This window comes from Pomacea canaliculata, linkage group LG6 (genome assembly GCF_003073045.1).
Source record: "Pomacea canaliculata isolate SZHN2017 linkage group LG6, ASM307304v1, whole genome shotgun sequence".
In the NCBI taxonomy this organism is placed as follows: Eukaryota; Metazoa; Mollusca; class Gastropoda; order Architaenioglossa; family Ampullariidae; genus Pomacea; species Pomacea canaliculata.
In genome coordinates, this window is record NC_037595.1 from 22,973,004 (window position 1) to 22,991,677 (window position 18,674).

The 18,674-nt window shown below is 38.0% G+C and overlaps 3 protein-coding genes across 3 annotated transcripts in view; all 3 read right to left on the reverse strand.

Moving 5' to 3' along the window:
• Positions 1 to 613: 613 nt before the first annotated feature.
• Positions 614 to 7,821, reverse strand: LOC112566190 (ectonucleotide pyrophosphatase/phosphodiesterase family member 5-like). Its single transcript, XM_025242196.1, has 4 exons — positions 6,087 to 7,821; positions 5,495 to 5,683; positions 4,919 to 5,149; positions 614 to 4,550 (listed from the first exon to the last, which is right to left on the reverse strand). The coding sequence occupies exons 1-4, from the start codon at positions 6,925 to 6,927 to the stop codon at positions 4,354 to 4,356; spliced, it is 1,458 nt and encodes a 485-aa protein (XP_025097981.1). The 5' UTR covers positions 6,928 to 7,821; the 3' UTR covers positions 614 to 4,353.
• A 197-nt stretch (positions 7,822 to 8,018) lies between these two features.
• On the reverse strand, positions 8,019 to 10,068 carry LOC112566951 (ectonucleotide pyrophosphatase/phosphodiesterase family member 5-like). The gene is made up of 3 exons (XM_025243381.1): positions 9,507 to 10,068; positions 8,513 to 8,701; positions 8,019 to 8,161 (listed from the first exon to the last, which is right to left on the reverse strand). Exons 1-3 carry the CDS (start codon positions 10,066 to 10,068, stop codon positions 8,019 to 8,021), a joined length of 894 nt encoding a protein of 297 aa, XP_025099166.1.
• A 3,307-nt stretch (positions 10,069 to 13,375) lies between these two features.
• Positions 13,376 to 18,674, reverse strand: part of LOC112566953 (adenylate kinase 9-like) — a 37,699-nt gene continuing 32,400 nt past the window's right edge. The window contains 5 exon segments of the mRNA XM_025243382.1: positions 13,376 to 14,053; positions 14,535 to 14,752; positions 15,310 to 15,408; positions 16,515 to 16,716; positions 18,111 to 18,269. Of these exon segments, the coding sequence (XP_025099167.1) occupies positions 13,842 to 14,053; positions 14,535 to 14,752; positions 15,310 to 15,408; positions 16,515 to 16,716; positions 18,111 to 18,269 (890 nt within the window). The 3' untranslated portion in view covers positions 13,376 to 13,841.

Below are 18,674 nucleotides of genomic sequence, written 5' to 3' on the forward strand. Positions count from 1 at the left end.
ATAGCCGATCTCCAGTGCAGCTCAACTTCATTAAGTCTGGACTAACTATGCTACTTCAAACCCATTTTCCGGACTTTTCTTGCATACCAGCCAACGGTATTTATTTATTTTAAAGTTAGACCGAAGACTTGCAACCCAAGATGTGTATCACTACTGACAAGAATATCTTCCACTGCTGTATGTATGAACTTTGATGACGGATATACCTCTGTTAGATGGTGCCTTAATAAAATAGGAGTCGTGATGTTGAAGGTACCGTCACGTAGAGTATCCTCAGACTAATGAATTGTCTTGAGGGAAAAATGAATCAGATGCAAAAGATGTAATGAAATCCCTGACAGTGTTTTAATTTACCATTTTTCAAACTTTTAAAATTATAGTTGGCCGGAAGGGTATTAACGATCAGTAGCACCTCACCTTAAGCAACTGCTAATGATTGTTTTGTTTCGTACTGTTTGATTTTTATGTATCTTTTTCCGATGCACATCATGATGGGTATGCCAAGAGATATGCATTCCTATGTGTACAAATCTGCCTTCTTTTGACTGCATGGCAGTAAAACAAAATGCATTCTCACTTGCACACTTTCCATCAAAACAACAAAAAGCATAAGAACAACCAAACAAAAGTGTAATTTCTAAATATGTACTATACTTATAGGCAATGCATAGGACTGAATGCATGTAGTACACACTCAAATCAAAACAGCATCAAAATTTGAAGTCACAATCCAGGTATCACCCCCTTTCAAAGAAAATGCCTTCCTTCTTCCCAGTTACAAACATCTTTCCTGCTCATATACCAAGTAGATTCTACCTCCTTTGGATTTTTCCTTTGCCTCATAAAATTCAACACAGGGAAAAAAAAAACCCTACCAGAGACAAAGAAAAACCAGACTCTGACAAAAGATCTGAATCTTTGCAGATTAGCAGCAAACGCCACAGTCATAAACTATTTAGATAACAGCAAGCGCACTTTTAATCTTGGAATGTGATAAAGGAGTTAAGGAATGGTTGCTATAAGTATTTTTTTTTAAAAAAAGGAAATTATCAAGGTTTAAGGCAAATGATTCTCAATAAATAATGCAAGACTGAACACTACAAACTCAAAGTGAAAATTAAAGGCATCTACAACAATGTCTGTCAACGAATGCTTTATTTAAAAGGTATGCTGAAATTACACTGTGCAGAACCAAAAATTTTAACACACCTTTAAATTTTATCTTAAGGATTATGCAAAAATCATTGCATTTTTAAACACCATGTCGCATAGCTTTTAACAGATACCAATTTTTACTCTAAAAAATTTAGCAGTGGTTTTTATTATGCTATTGTATGAGTGGGTTGTCTCCAACTTTTATCTTTCATCAGACTATCCAGTATTAACTTCTAGCAGACACTTTTAACTGTTAATTATTCACCCAAACACACGCACACAAAATGGCATTATGAGATTTCCCTGGGTAAGAACATCTAAATGTACCATATCTAAACATGTAATAAAGAATGGATACATAAAGCAAATTCTGTTTGCGAAAACAGCAGATAAAATAAAAATATAGAAAAAAGAAATCATATTCAAGTAACAAAAAACCCCCAGATAAACATAGGCAAAGGCTTTGATTTATTGATTCCATATACGTCAATGCTGGTTTGACCACTGCAGACTTTTCTGTAATGACAAAAACACATTACGACTAAGGTTTGTCTACATGCCAAGAACTCAGCAGGAAAAAAAACTGGGATGCTGACTCCAGGATCCTGTCCCAAGTAAGATCATTTATCAATATCATGAGACAGCAAAAACCAACACCAGAAAAGTAGGCAGTCCAAAATTTGTGGCTGCTGATCCTGGGTACTATGAAGTCTACCCCAGATGGCCAATACAGAGCCTCTGCAGAGAAAAAGTAGGCTCAAAGTCTTTATGCTTGGGAGGAAAAAATAGAGGTTGTCGTCATATCACTTACATGCAAAGCTCTAACAAAGAACAAAAGAACATCCTTAACAAAGAAAGCATTAACTACCAATACAAAAGCTCAGATTTCAGCACAAGAGAAGAAGCAATTTAACTGTTAAATAAGCTGGAAGAAGTTGCAATCGTGATTCACACAACAGTTTTAAGATTTATAAAACATACTTTTTACCTTCTCAAAGTACCATTCAAATTAGTTTTCACTGCTCTGTACAAACTATGAATACAACAGTTAATATAAGTTTACTAATAAAAGAATTGTACATGCATTCACATTTGGGAGAATTTCTGATTATAAGAGACTAATTTATGTACATGTTGTTATTGCTCTTCCCAATAACATGTTGCATGGTTTCCCTCTCTCTCTTACTAATTTTATTTAGTTTGCAAAGTTTTGTGAAACAGCAGCACAAACTGTTATATCAAATATGAATTGGTATGCCTTTCCTTTGTGTCTTTTTTTTTTCTTGGTGGTAAGGACTGGGGATGAGATAAAGGTAAAAGGGGAAAAAAAGGGAGATATCTAGCATAATGGACAAAAACAATGAAAGCAGACTCAAGAAAATGTCAAATGGTGGTTTTCTATATATCTTTAACAATGGTATAAAAATTGCTCTTTGGGAAAACGTATATTAAACAGATCTCATTTTGGAAAGAATGTGGCACCCATATCAGATAATAAGTGAAAGCACTCCTTTAAGACATAAAATACACAAGGAAAAAGCCAGTGGAATACACAGGATAACAGTTCACAAAACTTCTCTATTAAAGCTACTTTTTTAAAAATTTTATACATTTGCAAATATTAATGACAAAACAGTAAGAAAGCAGGCTGTCCACTTGTGTTAGGCACAAACTGCAATGGGTATGGTGCTGCATAGTGGTGATTATAATATATATTTTACTCTAGCTTGGTTTCAAAAAGATATATATTCTTTCTCAGAAAATTTCAACAAAAATGCCCGAGATAAAATAAAGATATAAAAAGTGGAATGATGGATCACATACCAGGCAAAAGTGACCATCTTTATGTAATAATAATAGACAATTTTTAAAATGCTGATTTCAGGTGTTGTTGAGAGCAACCTATAGGCACAATCTACTGATGCATTAAAAGTGAGCATTAGGTTTAAAATGCCCAGGCTCAAAATATGACTCATGCCAGTATGCAGAGACTATATATTATCTTGCCTCATTCAGAGTAATGATAAAACTGGCAAAGAGTATGTAAATCCTACACTCCCAAAAAAAGGGCTGAACAGATTTTTGGTATTGAACCTCAAAACTGTGTCCCTGCATATCATGGAATGAATAATATACTTATGGAGATAACTTTGTACCACTTCTCACATAGAATTTCAACCTTAAGTACTAGCTCATGAAAATTACTTTCTGATAAACTGTCAACAATCATGCTTTTACTGTTTGTAAACACTGCTATATGATACTAGTAGTTGCATATGTTTAAAGCAAATCCTTCTAGCAAGGGAGGAATATAGAAGATGTGACACATGAGAAACTGTCAAGGTTTTTCCAAAAGTCAAATAAACTGAAACAAATTGTTGGTTTAGTTAAGATTATGCTCGTTGGCAACCATAATTCTCCAAAGAGAAAGAAATAATAAACCTTTCTTATTTAACAAATATTCACTTTTCACAATCACATTTCATTCTGAAACTATTACATCATTTGAAATTTGCATCTGAAGACAGAACATCCTTTTGTAACAGCAACAACCTCTTATTTTCTCTCAAATGATGACATGCTGCAGACCAACACACATGTGTATGTACACAAACACAAATCGAAAGACAAACACTTCAATTACAAGAGTGAGGTTTCTTGTGATTTACACTGTACACCTGAGGCACAATAAAGTCACCAAGTATTACAATGACATCATGTGAAAATGCATGACAATAAGATGATGATCTTTTATCGCCAGAGAGAAAGCATAAACATAAAGCTTTACAGCCAGAATACTAAAGGAAGCATCGGGAGGGAAGAAAAGCTAAGTAACAGAAATAAAATTCTTACAATGGTCACCCCCCTTTCTTTGTCAATCCTGCAGCAACCTCTCTCTTGTTTAGAAATTCACACAAATGGCAAATGAAAATTGTTTAAAAAAAAGTTTTTTAATAGTCTTTTCTCCTAAAAAAGTTGTATCCCATGAACTGAGTATATAGTGCATCACAGGCTTTTATTTTTGGAAAGAACTTGTGGTCAGGTAGAATTAAAAAATAAAAGACATAATTCAATATGGCACCAAATACACACAAAACAAACAGAAAGCACACATGCACACACACACTAAAATGCACATGCATACACTAGCAAACTGTAGCAGCTTTCAACCAAAACATCTTTTCTCACATCACAGTATCACTGAAATGTCTCTTCCTCATCTGTCTCTGAGAGTAATGGTACCTTCCCACTGTTGTTAGAAGGAACTGAATACGTTACTGGTCCATCCATGCTTCTGACCTTCCCACGCTGTCTCTTCAAGTATCTATGCTGCCTGCATGCTGCCACCACAAAGATGCCACCCACCGTTGCAATGACAAACAAAACAAAAAAATCTGAAAAATAAAAATAAAGAAATTGAAATTTATACCATCGTCATTTTCATCTTTTTTGTATTAATACTCATTTTGGGTTATGATATTTTAATTTTGTAAACATCAAAAATACAAAATGTTCCTTTCTACAAAAAAAGCAATATCTAGTGACACTAAATGCATAAAAATCTTGGGTTTCTAAAAATAATTTGTCAACTATTTCAAAAAGCCATTTAAGCCACCATCACTTTAAAAAAAAAACTGTTTTAAAAAGTGACAACTTTTTCTATCAGCTAAGCAAAAAAGATTAAAGAAAAAAAAAATTAAAAACTTCATCCAAATCTCAGATCCCTGCTGTTAAAAGCAAGGATCCAAAAGACATCACTCACAAGTGCCAAATGTGACAATAGTTGTTTTTTCGTTGTCTTCTAGAAGTATATGTAAACCATCCAAGGATCCATTATTTGCTACAGGCTTCAAACCCAGCAAATGGCACATCAAAGAATAAACATCCACATTATCAAATGTTTCAACTTCAGCCCCTTTGTGAAATCCTGGCCCCACAGCCATAAACAATGCGAACATATTCCGAAGACTGTTGTTGTAGCCATGGTTACCTTCTGCAAGCAAAAGCGTGGGAGTGCAAGGAATTATAGTTTTATGATATTTGAAGGGGAAAAAAAACTATTAAGTGACACGGAAAAATATTCAGTGGGAAGAGTTTTGACAGGTAAGCCAGTCTTAGTTTGATGTTATACGTGACTGGATGCTACTAAGTAAACAATTTTTTTTTCAATTTAATATGGCAAAATATGTGCAGGGGCTTGGGGTTGTTTTTTGTTTTTTTTATTTGATGCTTTTCTGAATTAACTATAGGTATTTATTTCATTCTCTGAGTTTCTGTGCTGTGACCAATGACTATTTTCTCTGCATCTAATTATGTGACCATTCACAATGAGACATACCTCTCCACATTTCTGCTGAATGGTTTGCAATAATAGTGTAGCTCTCATTGGCCTGAACCAGTATAGGAGGAATACGGTAGTGGTTCTTATAGTGATTCTGAACTGGTATCTCTGATTGCCGGTAAACAGAGAACGTTTGGTTTCTCATGGCAGCCTGTGTCAAATTCCTGTACACAGCTTCTTCCAATCCTACATAAACAGTTTACTGAATGTATGCTTTTGTAAAATAAAGCATTTTTAATCAATGCCGAATATTAATACTTCAACAATCCAAAGAACAAGAAGAAACTCACTAAATACTAAAAGGTCTTTTAACCATGGTCTTAAATATTGTGGCCTTTGTCACACTAGTTACAGCCACTTGGAAGGCCAACTGCTTGGATAACTTTGTAGCTTGACAAAATTTAGTATGTTATAAATCTGTAGTGCACTCAGCTCCATAAAAACTAGATTTTCATTGTGCCTTGCCTTTTAAAAGCAGTTAAATTTTGTTATTGCTGTTCATATGGTTTAAAAGTACATTAGGAGTAACGATGACACTCCCATGGGTTCAATGGTGATGGTATGTAAAATAATAAAACATGCTTAGTACCCTCATTTGGTAAGATGCCTGCCACTGCACTGCTGATAAATATGCGATAGCTATTTGGTGTTATGGCATCATCCAGATTCACCAGAAAGTTTGTTGGTGTTGCTATAATTCCGTGGTTGCTGGTGATGATCAGGTTCATGGACTCCAGCAGGTCAGACTTCTCAAGTTGGTCAAGCAAATATCCCACATGTCTATCCACTGTTTCAATCATTGCTGTGACCTCCTTTGAGTCAGGTCCATATTTATGGCCACATTCTTCCAGTTTTTCAAAATACAGAAGACCCAAGTTGATGGGATATTCATCCAGAAACCATTTGACAAGGATGTCTACTCGTGTCTTGAAGTCTACTTCACCATCAAGAGACTGGTGCCGAGTAGGTGTCATTCCCATTATGGGCGCTTCACACCCTGCCCACATCATGCACCCGGAACGACCGTGCTTCTTCTGTAACTGATTCGTAATCCATATTGGTTCTGCACCTACGTCCCACCATCTAGGGTCCTGATTCTGCCCCATTCTTCCCTCGAACGTCTCGTTCAGTCTCGGATCCCACATCGTGTCCCCTATCATCCCATGACTCTCTACCCACAAACCAGTGACCAGCGTGAAGTGGTTGGGCAATGTTTCTGTGATGTAGGCACTCTTCATCCCACGTCTCGCCACAACACCATTTTCTTTTATTTTATCGAAATTTGGAGTTTTTGCTCTGCCACTGAGATAATCCCATCTGAAGCCAGCCAACGACACTATGAGCAGTTTCGATTCCGTCTCAGCACCACTATGCGACGACACCAGCTGCAATATCGCCGGCAGAATGCAAACAGAATAGGAGGCACGCATTGGAATTGTATTGCAAATGTTTAACTTGTTCCCTAACCGATAAACTTTTTGTTATCGCCTGTTTAATTTACGAACGAACGTTTTCTTTCTTTTTCTTTTCTATGCTTCCCGTCCAGTAACGTCGTCATGTGGTTTGTAGTGTTGATGTCATGCAACAGCCTCCACAGCGAGCGAGCGCCATCTGCTTCCTCTAACGCGAGTAGCTTCCCTTGGATTATCTTGGGCCACAATACGTCGTGCACCACGATACATGGGCAACGTTATCGAGGATACCTTCCTCATCACTCAGCGCCAAGTTTACTAACTACGATGTTCTCAGTTTTTATATTTTGTGAGACCCTTGAACTTCGACTGATTTTAGTGAGTCCTTAAATAATTTTTGGATCGTGTAGGGAAGACGATGCCCGACTAAGCAAATAGGTAAGGACGTGAAAATGCATCACACGGATTCAGCGTTAGGAGTTAGAGGAGGGGTGTGTGTGTGGGTGGGAGGCGGGTACCAAGATCTAGACATCATTGCAGCAGTATTCTGTGGTAAGAACTTAACGTTTGAAGACGATCCATATTTTTTAAACTAGATTTATTTCAACTGGTTTTGTTTGTAAAAGTATTAAAAGTGAAACCTATTCCCACGCTTTGACTTGTACACAAAGTAGCCATGTCTGCTCCTGCAGTTTCCAAGTGCAAAATTCCCCGAAACGCATATACATTAGTAAGTTCTTACTGCTACATGTACATCTCTGTAATGTTCTTTACATACCTGGTTAAACTTTACCAATAACACTAATATAAAAGTTGTTCATAGCTCCCATCCACTAAAATGCAGGACCTATGTTTTCTTGTAACTTTGTCAATAGCTTAAACTCTGCTAGGGATGGCTGCCAAATCTTGTGCATCTAAGTTTTAATAAAAAAAAATGTTGCAGAGAAGCAAATGTTTGTGCAAAGACCCCTCCCAGAACATAAATGAAAAGATTACAAGAAAAGTTTATGTCTACTCACAGGTGCCAAATGTTAGGACAGTGGATGCTTCTTTTCTGTCTAACAACAGCATCTGTACAGTACTGAGAGATCCATTGTTTGGGGCTGGTTTCAGGCCAAGTAAATGGCACATAAGTGGATAAATATCAACACTCTCGAAGGTGTCAACACTTGTTCCTTTTCTGAAGTCTGGGCCCATGGCCAGAAAAAAGGATGCATATTTTGAAGACTGTTGTTGTAGCCATGATTTCCACCTGAAAATATACATTCTTAGAAAATAGTGTCAGGAAGAATTTTTTTTAATGCCACCTTTCATCAAATATTTCAAATGGAACTGCTGTAGACTCAATTTGGAAAAAAAATCAAACAAAAACTACTCAGCAGCAAACCAAACTCAAGAACAGAAATGATTCAGACCATAAGTAGCAAACTTTAAAGTTAATCGCAGTTCTCCATGTGTCAAAGTTCTTCTCTTCCAAAGTCTCCACCATTAAAGCCTCACTATGTCACTTTCCAAAGCAATACAAGATTGACTACAACAATTTTCTGATTTTTCTCACTTAAAAGTAAAGATTAGCCAAGAATAGGTTTAGAGATCTACTTACTCGGTGGTGGAGCTGTGCTGTGGTTGTAGATAAATGAATAATTTTCATGGGCAACAACAATGATAGGTTGTATCCGCCAGTGATGTGAGTAATGATAGTCTGCTGGCATTTCATCTTTCCTGTACACTTGAAAATTTCCATTTTCCACTGCTCCCTTTGATAAGTTCCGATAGATGATCTCTCCCATGCCTTAAAGAGAAAAAAATATTCTGTACAGTAAATATGCAACAATGTCTCAAAATATGTATTTGTGTATACTATAAATGCTTGCAGTTGAAACACGAATACAAATACACATACAATTTAGCAAGTGTAATTTTCAAAGGCATAGATGTATAAAGTATACCACCAGCACTTATTCACTTTTAAGTATTCACTATATTAAATGGCTGAGTGGACCCATCGTGATACTCTGACCCTCTTGCATATATCTGGACAGACCAGAATAGAGATCCCTGTCAGCTGTTATATTTCATGTGTTCCCTCACTTTCCTCCCACAGAGATCAAAGAATAAACAACACTAGTATTAAACTCCTACTTTGCACCTTTAAAAAATTTCTCTGATACCAGTAACATTAAAAATATAATGTATATAATCTATGTACATTGTCTGTCTTCATCTCTGTAAAACTAAAAAATCAAATTTCAACGTGTATGTAAGAAATTAGTATTAAAAGTTTGTAGACATCTTGAAGGTTTTAATTTTTGCAACACTGACTATGATGGGTAAAGTATTTGCAAAGGTGTTATATTTCTGTCTAGAATGATATCTTAAAAAAAAAAAGCCATGTCCCAAAATTCATTTGGATCATATTTATAAGATTATTTCACAATTGGTGCTGAAAATTATCAGATGCTGCAAAAAATAATTACATCTATTTCAAGCAAGTTTAACTATTTTCAGATCTTGGAGAGATAAGTGTGATGTATGCAATTGTACTACTTCTCAGACATTTTGAAATAATACTGTCATTTGAATAGTGGGTGTTTTACCTTCATTAGGCAGGATTGTGGCCACAGGCGTCAACTGAATAACTCTGTAGCTTTGGGGATCAGCATAGTTATCAAGGTTGATAACCAGGTCTTTAGGTGTAGCAGCAAAGCCATGATCACTGGTGATGATGATGTTAGTTGATTTTAAGAGATCCTTCTTCTGTAGTTGTTCAAGCAAGTATCCTACCACTTTATCCAGACCCTTAATCATTTCAGTCACTTGTGGAGAATCGGGGCCATATTTATGACCAAAAGCATCAGGTTGCTCAAAATACAAAAGAGCTAAATTTACTTCGCGAGCGTGTTCTCCAGCTAACCATTCAACGACTGTGTCTATCCGACTTTCATTTGTGACTTTCCCATTGTATGGAATGTGATACGTGGGTAGGACGCCTTGTATAGGAGCCTGACACCCTACCCACATCATGCACCCAGTAAGCCCCTTCTTCTGAATTTGGTTTGCTACCCACACAGGCTGTGCTCCAACGTCATACCAACGCGACTCAGCTTCCTGAGTGTCGTTCCACGCCGAAAAAGTTTCATTGAGACGATCATCCCACATTTCATTGCCAACAATTCCGTGACTTTCTTCCCAGAGACCTGTCACAAGTGTGAAGTGATTTGGCAGAGTTTTTGTAACAAAGGCGTTCTTAATGCCATATCTAGCAGTGACACCTCTTTTCTTGATCCAGTTAAAGAAAGGTGTGTCTGTTCGGCTAAGGTAGTCCCATCTGAATCCATCGAACGAAACGATCAATAGTTTCGACCCGACGGTATATCCAGTGACGTGGCTCGACCCAAACCGCAATATTATGGATAACAAAATGCCAAGGATTCGTTGAACGACCTTCGGTCTTGTCATAGCAGCTACGGACGATGATTTCAGACGAACAAAGTGGCTGAATTAAACCGTATCATTGTTATCGGTGTGCATATCGATGGATGCGTCAAGACAAAAGCATATGGAGTGAACCACAGATGTCTCCATACTTCACATCCTCAACTGCGCGAAGTCCTCATTCGGCTGTTGTAGCTATTTTTAGTGCTATCACATGGTCAAGTATGGGGCTCTGAGAGGGATCCGTTTATGATTTTCTGTAACTATTAAACTGGTATCACTTTATCCCAGAGGGTAATTCGGGGCAGCTGAAGATGAAAGCACAAAGCAATACCATAACCTATCCATATCCGCCAAACATAATCATGTTTCAGAAAGCTGCATTCATTTGCACACAGTAACATTCAGAAGTCGCATGTCCGAAACAACGGACCACGGACGAGAGAGAGAAGTTCGTGAAAGGACTGTCTCAGTGTTGTACAGCTAGACTGCATTCTATAGCTATGAAATGAAACTGTACCTATATAATAAATTTTATAGCAACTATTAAGCATAATGTAAATGAAATATTTTGGTTTTATCGATTACAGAATGAGCTGTTCAGCTAGAAAGAAAATTTGAAAAATTCCCATCTTGGCGCCCCATCGGTAACTAGGAAAGTTGCGTCACTGACCGCTTCGTATGAAAGCGTGCACGCACGTGCTTTGCGTAAGTTCGGTCCACAAACTTCTTTACGGTACCATGATACTAATAGACTTTTTGCACGACCCATCCTTTGCTCTGAGTCTGATTATACGCGCTGACCAATGCAGTCCATTAATTGTTTTTACACCACTTGGACTAATTTTTTCCCCTTTCATGATTCTTATATATAGTTTTGCTTTTCTAATTTCTCGAGGTTTTCTTCAGTGCAAGGTCGTGCACATGAGCGTGGACCAATATAAATTTACTTTTGCAATTGTTTGTGTTACGTCTGCGCATTTCCATTTAGTATTGTTGTTTCGTGGGATACATGTTCTTGATTCTTGCGCTGTCGAAGGTCTGCTCAACTTAAATTCTCGTTCCTTGTCAGCTGCATGGTTCTTGAACCTGTCGACGGCTAAGCAAGATCATCCGTGCAGTCTGAGTAACATTTTCTGTCAACGCACCATAGTCCAGCGCTGTAGCAAAATCATCTAATTAGACGGCGGGCACCTCGATCCATGCTCAGTACTCCCCTCCCCGCTAACCTCTTATATATAATGCCTTGACATAGATTTAGTTGCTATCTCAGTGTAAAGTGCAAACAACCAACCAACCCATTTCCCTACCTTATATATTCTAGCTTGATTTCCTACACCATCCTACTGCTGAATTCTAAAACGTGATTTAGCTGCCTGTATTTGTGTAAAGCAAATGTGTGTGCTTGGGGGAGAGGTGCATGTCAGTGTGTTTGTGTGTACGTTATGCCTGTTTGGTGGGAGTAGAAAGAGCTGGCACTTATGCATGTGTGACTGAAGGTTTATTCCATACATTAATTTTTCAGTGTTCATATTCTTCTTCTTGTTCCTAATTGCCCCCAGTGGAGCATAGGGCTGCAACTACTCCATGCCATCAGACCCGGTTCTGGGCGTCCCTTTCCATTTGGGACCATATCAACAGTCATGCCAGCTTGTCTCATTAAATTGTCGGCTGGCTTTAGCTAGGTGTGACTGATCCAGCCCCACTTCTGCTTCTTGATGGCCAGCAGGCGTTTGGTTGGTTCTCTCCCAGAGGTCTGCATTGGAGATCTTCTTGGGCAGTGTACATATTGACATGATAATTAAATTGTACTGATTTATGTATTGGAGGACAGGCTTAATAAGGACTTGTAGCAAAGATGATATAAATTAAGTCATTGCTTGGAGTACAGTTTGTACTGAGTAGAACGCCTGAACCTGTTCAGCCTGACCATTGCTGCTGTTGCTGTTGCAGTCCTGATGTGCATGTTATGCAGCTGTCTTTGGAAAGGATGGCTCCCAAGTATTTAATGCTATTTGCTTTCTCAAGCTGTGCTCTGCTTATTTAAATCTTTGCTTTTCCTTTGCTGTTATCCATGAATTTGTTCTGTTCAGTGCTGGTCTCTCCCATATGTATTCCCATTTTCAGTCTATCAGTATGGTCTTGCAGTTGGCAGTTGATACCTGTCATCTGCAGAGCGGGAGTAGAATGTTGACCTCCATTAATGGAAGTCATGGTGTATTGGTCCTAAAAGGTTTCTCTCTTAATGTTTTTTTATAAAAGATGCTGCACAATACCTTTGAGAAAGTGTTTTCTCCCACCTGAATGTAATTTTTTTATATTTCTAGATTGAGAAGTTCTTAGTAGTTGTAAACTTACAATACAAGTACAAAAATACAAATACAAAACATCCTTATTGATCCTTTTCATGAAATTATTATTTATATGCCACATTACTAACATCAGACATTACATGCTAGCTCAAGTATGACATTAAATATAAGCATACATTTTTAAAATATAGAAGAACCGGGCGCTCTGGTAATGGGTACCAGCTGTATGAGAACCATCACTCAACGACTATCCTAGCCATGATTTGGTTGTATATGTGGATTACTGTGGAATAAAAGTGTAGATATCGTGCGGGTTCTGGCTCGGGGGAACTCTAAATCTACCACTTCTATTTCTCTGTTGTTGAATTCCTGTCGGAGTGGATGAGAGTCATCAGCTAAAATTACAATCAGTTTGTTGTACAGACATTTCCAATCACTCCTCTTGCTTTTTTCTTTGCAAACATACAATTGAGAAATGATGAACCTTTCAACATGCAGGTGTTGGGGTTTTCTCTTGTGTTTGTGATTTTTGCTGCAGCACATTTAGGACTGCATGCTACTAACCAGTCATTCATGAAGTGTTACTCAAATCACTGCAATATATAGTTAATTGAGTTTACTGTATACAGCCAAAAGAAAGATGAATACACCTGTTGCACATATTGTTCAGAGGAATATTTTTCTGCTTTTCTTTTTTTAAAAAAAAAGCTCAGTATCCATTTTTCCAAAGTTGTAGAGTTTAATACAAACCTTGTAAGCATCTCCAAGATATAGTGAAAAACAAGAATAACATTTTTCAAGCTGAAAATAAAACATCTTTCAGATGAGCCTTGACAATTTAATATTTGTGCAGATAACATGTAAAAAAAATATCTTCATCTACAAGCCACAGACTTGCTTGTGTTTAATACGATGGTTAATTTTCATTTGATATGTAACATCACTGCTAATCATAGTCAATCCTATGTTCATAATTTCACGCAGACACTCTTATTTGTTATTTACATTGAAAACAATACAATAGATTTATGTGAAAGTTTGTCAGTAATCATTGAGACTTAAATGTGAAACGGTCTCTCATGTCAAAAGTGTGCACAGAGAGAGAGAAATAATCTTTGCATGGCTTGCACTTGCTGTACAAATATGCACATCTGAGTGCCTTTATACACTCTTTACAGCGCTTCTTTATGCTATCCATGTTGGTGTGGGCTCAGTCCCTTTCAGAGCAAAGAAAACTTCCATCTTTGAATCAAAGTCTGCAGGTCGTTCACTGGGGTCACGGTATCGCACTGTCATATTGTTACCAAGGTATCGGATGAGGTTGCAGGTTTCTTCGAACTGACGCAGTTTCTGCTTATACTTCTTGCGTATGTAATCAGAACTTTTGGGGTTGAAGGCTGTAAAGACATGAAGTAAGCAATGTTATGTATGTCTTACCTTCAAACATTTTCTTTTTCTAAATATTTATTGCTGCACCGAAGCAGGGACACCTCATGTTAATTTTCAGTTTAGACTATTCGTAACATATATTTTGTATTCTGATGAGAGACCTTACATGTGGGTGGGTACATGCATTCACGTGTATATGGATGGATGCACAGGCTTGAACTTACTAAAGAATAACTTAAATGGAATGGAAGGAGACACCATGTGGGGAGGACATGAAGAGGATAAAGGCTAAGATGGAGATAGAATGTGTTAACAATAATGAATTCAAGTAGCACAAATAACCTCCCTTTACAGCACATCCTTGATTTGAGGTTTTAGAACTTCTTCAGCAGACTAATAGAAGACAAAATACACAATTAAGGTGGACAAAATTCTTCCCAAATTTAAATACCTGAAGCCTTCAATGATTATAGTAAAATCTATGCTCACCTTTCAAGTGATAAGCCACATAGAGCAGGGCTGAACGGGTGGATGAGATGAACGGATACTTGGGCTTAAAGTTGCCAGCTGCTGTGAGGGCAGCAATCAGCGCTGTGGCTACCCCTTGCTCCATGTATCCCAACATTGGAAGGCCAGTTAGTGGCATCGGCTTTTTGTGGGGTGGCAGTTTGTGTGGCAGTTTTAGATTCCAGTACTTCTCAGGCAGACTGATAGAAGACACATGGATGTATGCCAATTCACAAATTCAGTTGCACACAGCTCGACATAAAAATCTAACCAAAAGACAGCTTTTATAGCCAGGCTTGTTTCCTATATTTACAGACTAATCATTTGCAATGATAATTATACTGACATTTTAAAATACCTGCAACTTAATCAAGGTAAAAGATAAACGTCATCCTTTTACAGGTCATTAGGGAATGAGGTGTTAGAGACCTCACTTTCCTCGGGACCAGCCTTACATGAGGGCGGTGCCTACCTCTCCCTCGCTGCCTTACCTTCCCCAACCCTCCATAGGGTCAGGTACCCATTCCCACCAGCTGGGTCGACCGGGGGACTGCAACTTAATCAAGGCATCATGTTATTTGACCCTTAACAGTTTCTCTTAGCTGTTTGAAATGTCCCTACTGTGGTTGATTCTTAGGTTTTCAGTTGTCAACAGACGTAGCTAGAAGGCTGTAGATGTGTCAGTAACCAATAGACTTAAGACAATGTATATTAAATGCAGCTCAGTGAGGAAAGTCAAGAAGTCCATATAACATACCTCATAAATTTCAGCAGCTTCTCTTCAGATTCCAAATAATAAACTTTGTCCTTGTACTCAACAATCAGATCTGGGTCCCCTGGCACAATGGCTTCATACCTGACAGAACAAAGTTGTTCGTCATCAACACCAGCATGCTTTTATTCAGTGGATTTGCTGGCTTTTAAACACGCTGTTTGTAGATGCACCACAAAGCAAGTGCTAGCCATTTCAGACAGAGTTCAAAGCTTTATATTGAAAAAGTTTTATTCAGAAAATTTTTTAACAGGTTTCCTTTGACATATATTTACTTTGTATTGTATTGCAGAAAGATTACAAAAACATAGACTATCCTTTCTAACTTACATCTTTTTTATGCAACAAAATAGCTTGCTAAACCAGACATTGTATTCTTGCATATTTTTATGGATGTGGATAACCAGGTATGTTTCATGCTATAAACAAAAACTTTTTTTTCATTGATGGATTCCCCCCCCTCACGCCAATCTATCATACAGAATCCTGATGTCATTGTCTCCTCCTCTCCTGCGTGGATTACTCCAACTCCAGTGTCACTGGCCTCCTTGTTGCCACACTGCACCTTCAACACGCTCAGAACACTGCTACTCATCTGGTGCTCCAGACACATTAGACTGATTAACCCCACCATCACCACCACCAGCTTCCCCTACTTTACTGGCTGGCTGTCACCAACCGTACCACTTACAAAGTGGACTGTCTTTGCTATAAATGTCTCTATCATTGGCTGCCTGTTACCAACTGTATCACCTACAAACTGAAATGTGTTCAATGTCTCCCTTCTCTGTATTCCCGATTACCTTTCTCTTGTCATCACCATATAGACTCCTTGACCACTTTATTCAGCTGCTTATGACACTCTGGCTCCACATTCCCCACACCACACTCTACTGGCCAGTGAGCCTTGTCTATGCTATTCCCTTCACTTGGAACAGTCTCCCTTTGCTGCTCTGGAAAATTGCCTCTTTAAGTGTTTCAAGCGAAGTACCTCTTTCAATGACCTTTGAACATTCCCTAGCACTTTGGACTGTTTCACAGGATCAGCGTGCTCTACAAGTCTACAAACCTTGACTTAAAAGAGGTCTGGAATGTGTTTTAATGCTTTGTTTCCACTGCTGAATTTTGACATTAAACTTTCAAGGCTTCTTTGTACAGAAAATTTGTTGCATGTTTACACCCATACTTACATGCACTTTCCATCCAAGAAGGTCACTGGACAGTAGCCTTGTAGTTCCGTTTCCCTTAATGATTTTACTTCCTCGGGTCTTCGTCGCTTTGGCAACAACTCTGGTGGAGGTAGCTTTCGTGGAGCTCGTGGTGGCACATATGCCTCTGCATCTGCTAAGAATTGATCCAGTTCCTTTTTGCCCTTCATTTTATAGTAGTGACCTAGAAAACAGCCAATTATTGTCTCAGAACGCAATGACACATTGGATGTGACAAATGCAACATTTGGTCACTGTATGTACAGGAAATAGCAGTCAGCTTTATGCAGCAAATTGCCTATCTCCAGTATGTTAATAAATGTTCTTTACCTAATCAATTATTTTTTAGCTTTTTCTCATGCTTTGTTTCATAAACTTTAATGACACAGGGTTGCAGTAGATAAATGAGATTCTACAACAAGATGGGAAAACAGCATTAATTATAATTGCAGGAACATCAAAGTATCAAAGGAAGGGTTTAAACAACCACACAGATCAGTTTTTCAATGTTCAGAGATGAACTTAATTAAGCTCTATACTATAATGTCAGCTTTACACTTTATCGAGAAATGTCAAAGTAATTATAAGGAATAAGGTTCATTTTTTTGATAGGCTGTAATACATGTTGGTTATGTACATAAAGATAATACTGAAGAGACATTTTTCAAAACCTACTGCATTACATAATGTCTTCTTAGTATGATACTGGTTTTCTGGTTATAGATGTTGATGTGAAAGCAATACACACATGCATATGCATTAAACACAAGATTCAAAACTACTAGAGTTTCCACCACCATCTAAATCAGTGGTTCTCAAAGTATTTTAGAGCTTGGACCAAAGTTTTACTAAAGTAAAAAATGCAGTTAACCACCAAGGCCTAAAATCACTCTCTACCATGAATTTCAATTTAAATTGCCACATTTGTTTCATCACTATTCAAAACTAAATGTACTTTTGTGACAGTAGTATAGTAATAAGCTTACATACAAGTACAAGTTCTTTATTAATTTAAATGTTAATGCAATGTAGTTGTTTTTTTTATAAGATATTTAGGTGATAATGTCTGGTTCAATGTTGGAGAGTTTCAATCTCATATCAGATTCCACGTTTAATCGGCTCCTCTTATTTGTTTTCAGTCCCACAAGTGTTGAAAATCCAGTCTCGCAAAAGTAAGTTGCTGGAAATGGCAGTAGATGCTTCACAGCAATGTAAGCAAGTCCACAGTACTCAGATCATAGATGAAAATTAAAAATAAAGAAGTGCATTGCATTACTAAGGGTAACAGATGACACGGTTAAATGACAATGCTCATGCTGTGACATATAAAGACTTGGTATGCAAGCGTTTGATGCGAATGAGCTGTTGGGCATCAATACAATTAAAACTCGTAACTCGTATGAAATCAACACTGGGCCATAGCATATCTGGTGATTAAAATATCACTTTGCTGACATATGACTGATTTATGCATGCGGCCCACAAGTGGTCCACAGACTACACTTTGAGAACCACTGATCTAAATCATCAGTAGTGGAGAAAAGGCATGTAAAACCCTTTCCAAGAGAGCTTGCAAACCTCTGAACTCGGCAGCATAAGTAAGTTCACGCTTGGTGGCACAGTCAATAAGCTCCCCATACAGTGCCAGACTGACGGGACAGTACTGTCCAAAATCACCCACTCGTTGCTCGAACTCGGTGGGCCTGATGCACATGTCTGCAATGGAAGCTGCCTTGCCTGTAAAAAACAGAAAAATGGCCTTTAGTTTGTAAGGTGTTAATATCCCACAGGTGCTGTGTAAGGCTTATCAGAAAATACCTTTTTTTGTACCCATTGTGCAAAAAACATTAGCTATAATCATGCTGGTGAGTATTTAAAGGCAATAGTCAGAAGTCTCATAGCCTAATGACTTGAGGGAAGTGAATGTGTGATCCACTGTGTCTCAGGTATGGCAAGTGAGGTACAGAGCCTGTCCCTCTCATTCCATTGCCTTCTAGTCATTTCTGCTAGGTGGGCAGGAGGAGTTTGCCAGCCACAGGTCTCAGCAGATCTTGAAGCAGCTCCACAGTGGACCATGCTAACCACAGCCTTCCCTACTGAGTACCACAGTGGTAAATGCTTGTCACCAATATAATATGAAGC

Excerpts from the sequence above, each read along its gene's own strand:
- LOC112566951 (XM_025243381.1), bottom strand. The coding sequence starts at position 10,068 with ATGTGGGATGATCGTCTCAATGAAACTTTTTCGGCGTGGAACGACACT. Across the intron at positions 8,702-9,506 it reads CACAATCCTGCCTAATGAAG|GCATGGGAGAGATCATCTAT; the intron begins GTAAAACACCCA and ends TTTCTCTTTAAG. Across the intron at positions 8,162-8,512 it reads CAGCACAGCTCCACCACCGA|GTGGAAATCATGGCTACAAC; the intron begins GTAAGTAGATCT and ends GTATATTTTCAG.
- LOC112566190 (XM_025242196.1), bottom strand. The coding sequence starts at position 6,927 with ATGCGTGCCTCCTATTCTGTTTGCATTCTGCCGGCGATATTGCAGCTG. Across the intron at positions 5,150-5,494 it reads TTCAGCAGAAATGTGGAGAG|AAGGTAACCATGGCTACAAC; the intron begins GTATGTCTCATT and ends TTTTGCTTGCAG. Across the intron at positions 4,551-4,918 it reads TATTGTCACATTTGGCACTT|ATTTTTTTGTTTTGTTTGTC; the intron begins GTGAGTGATGTC and ends TTTATTTTTCAG.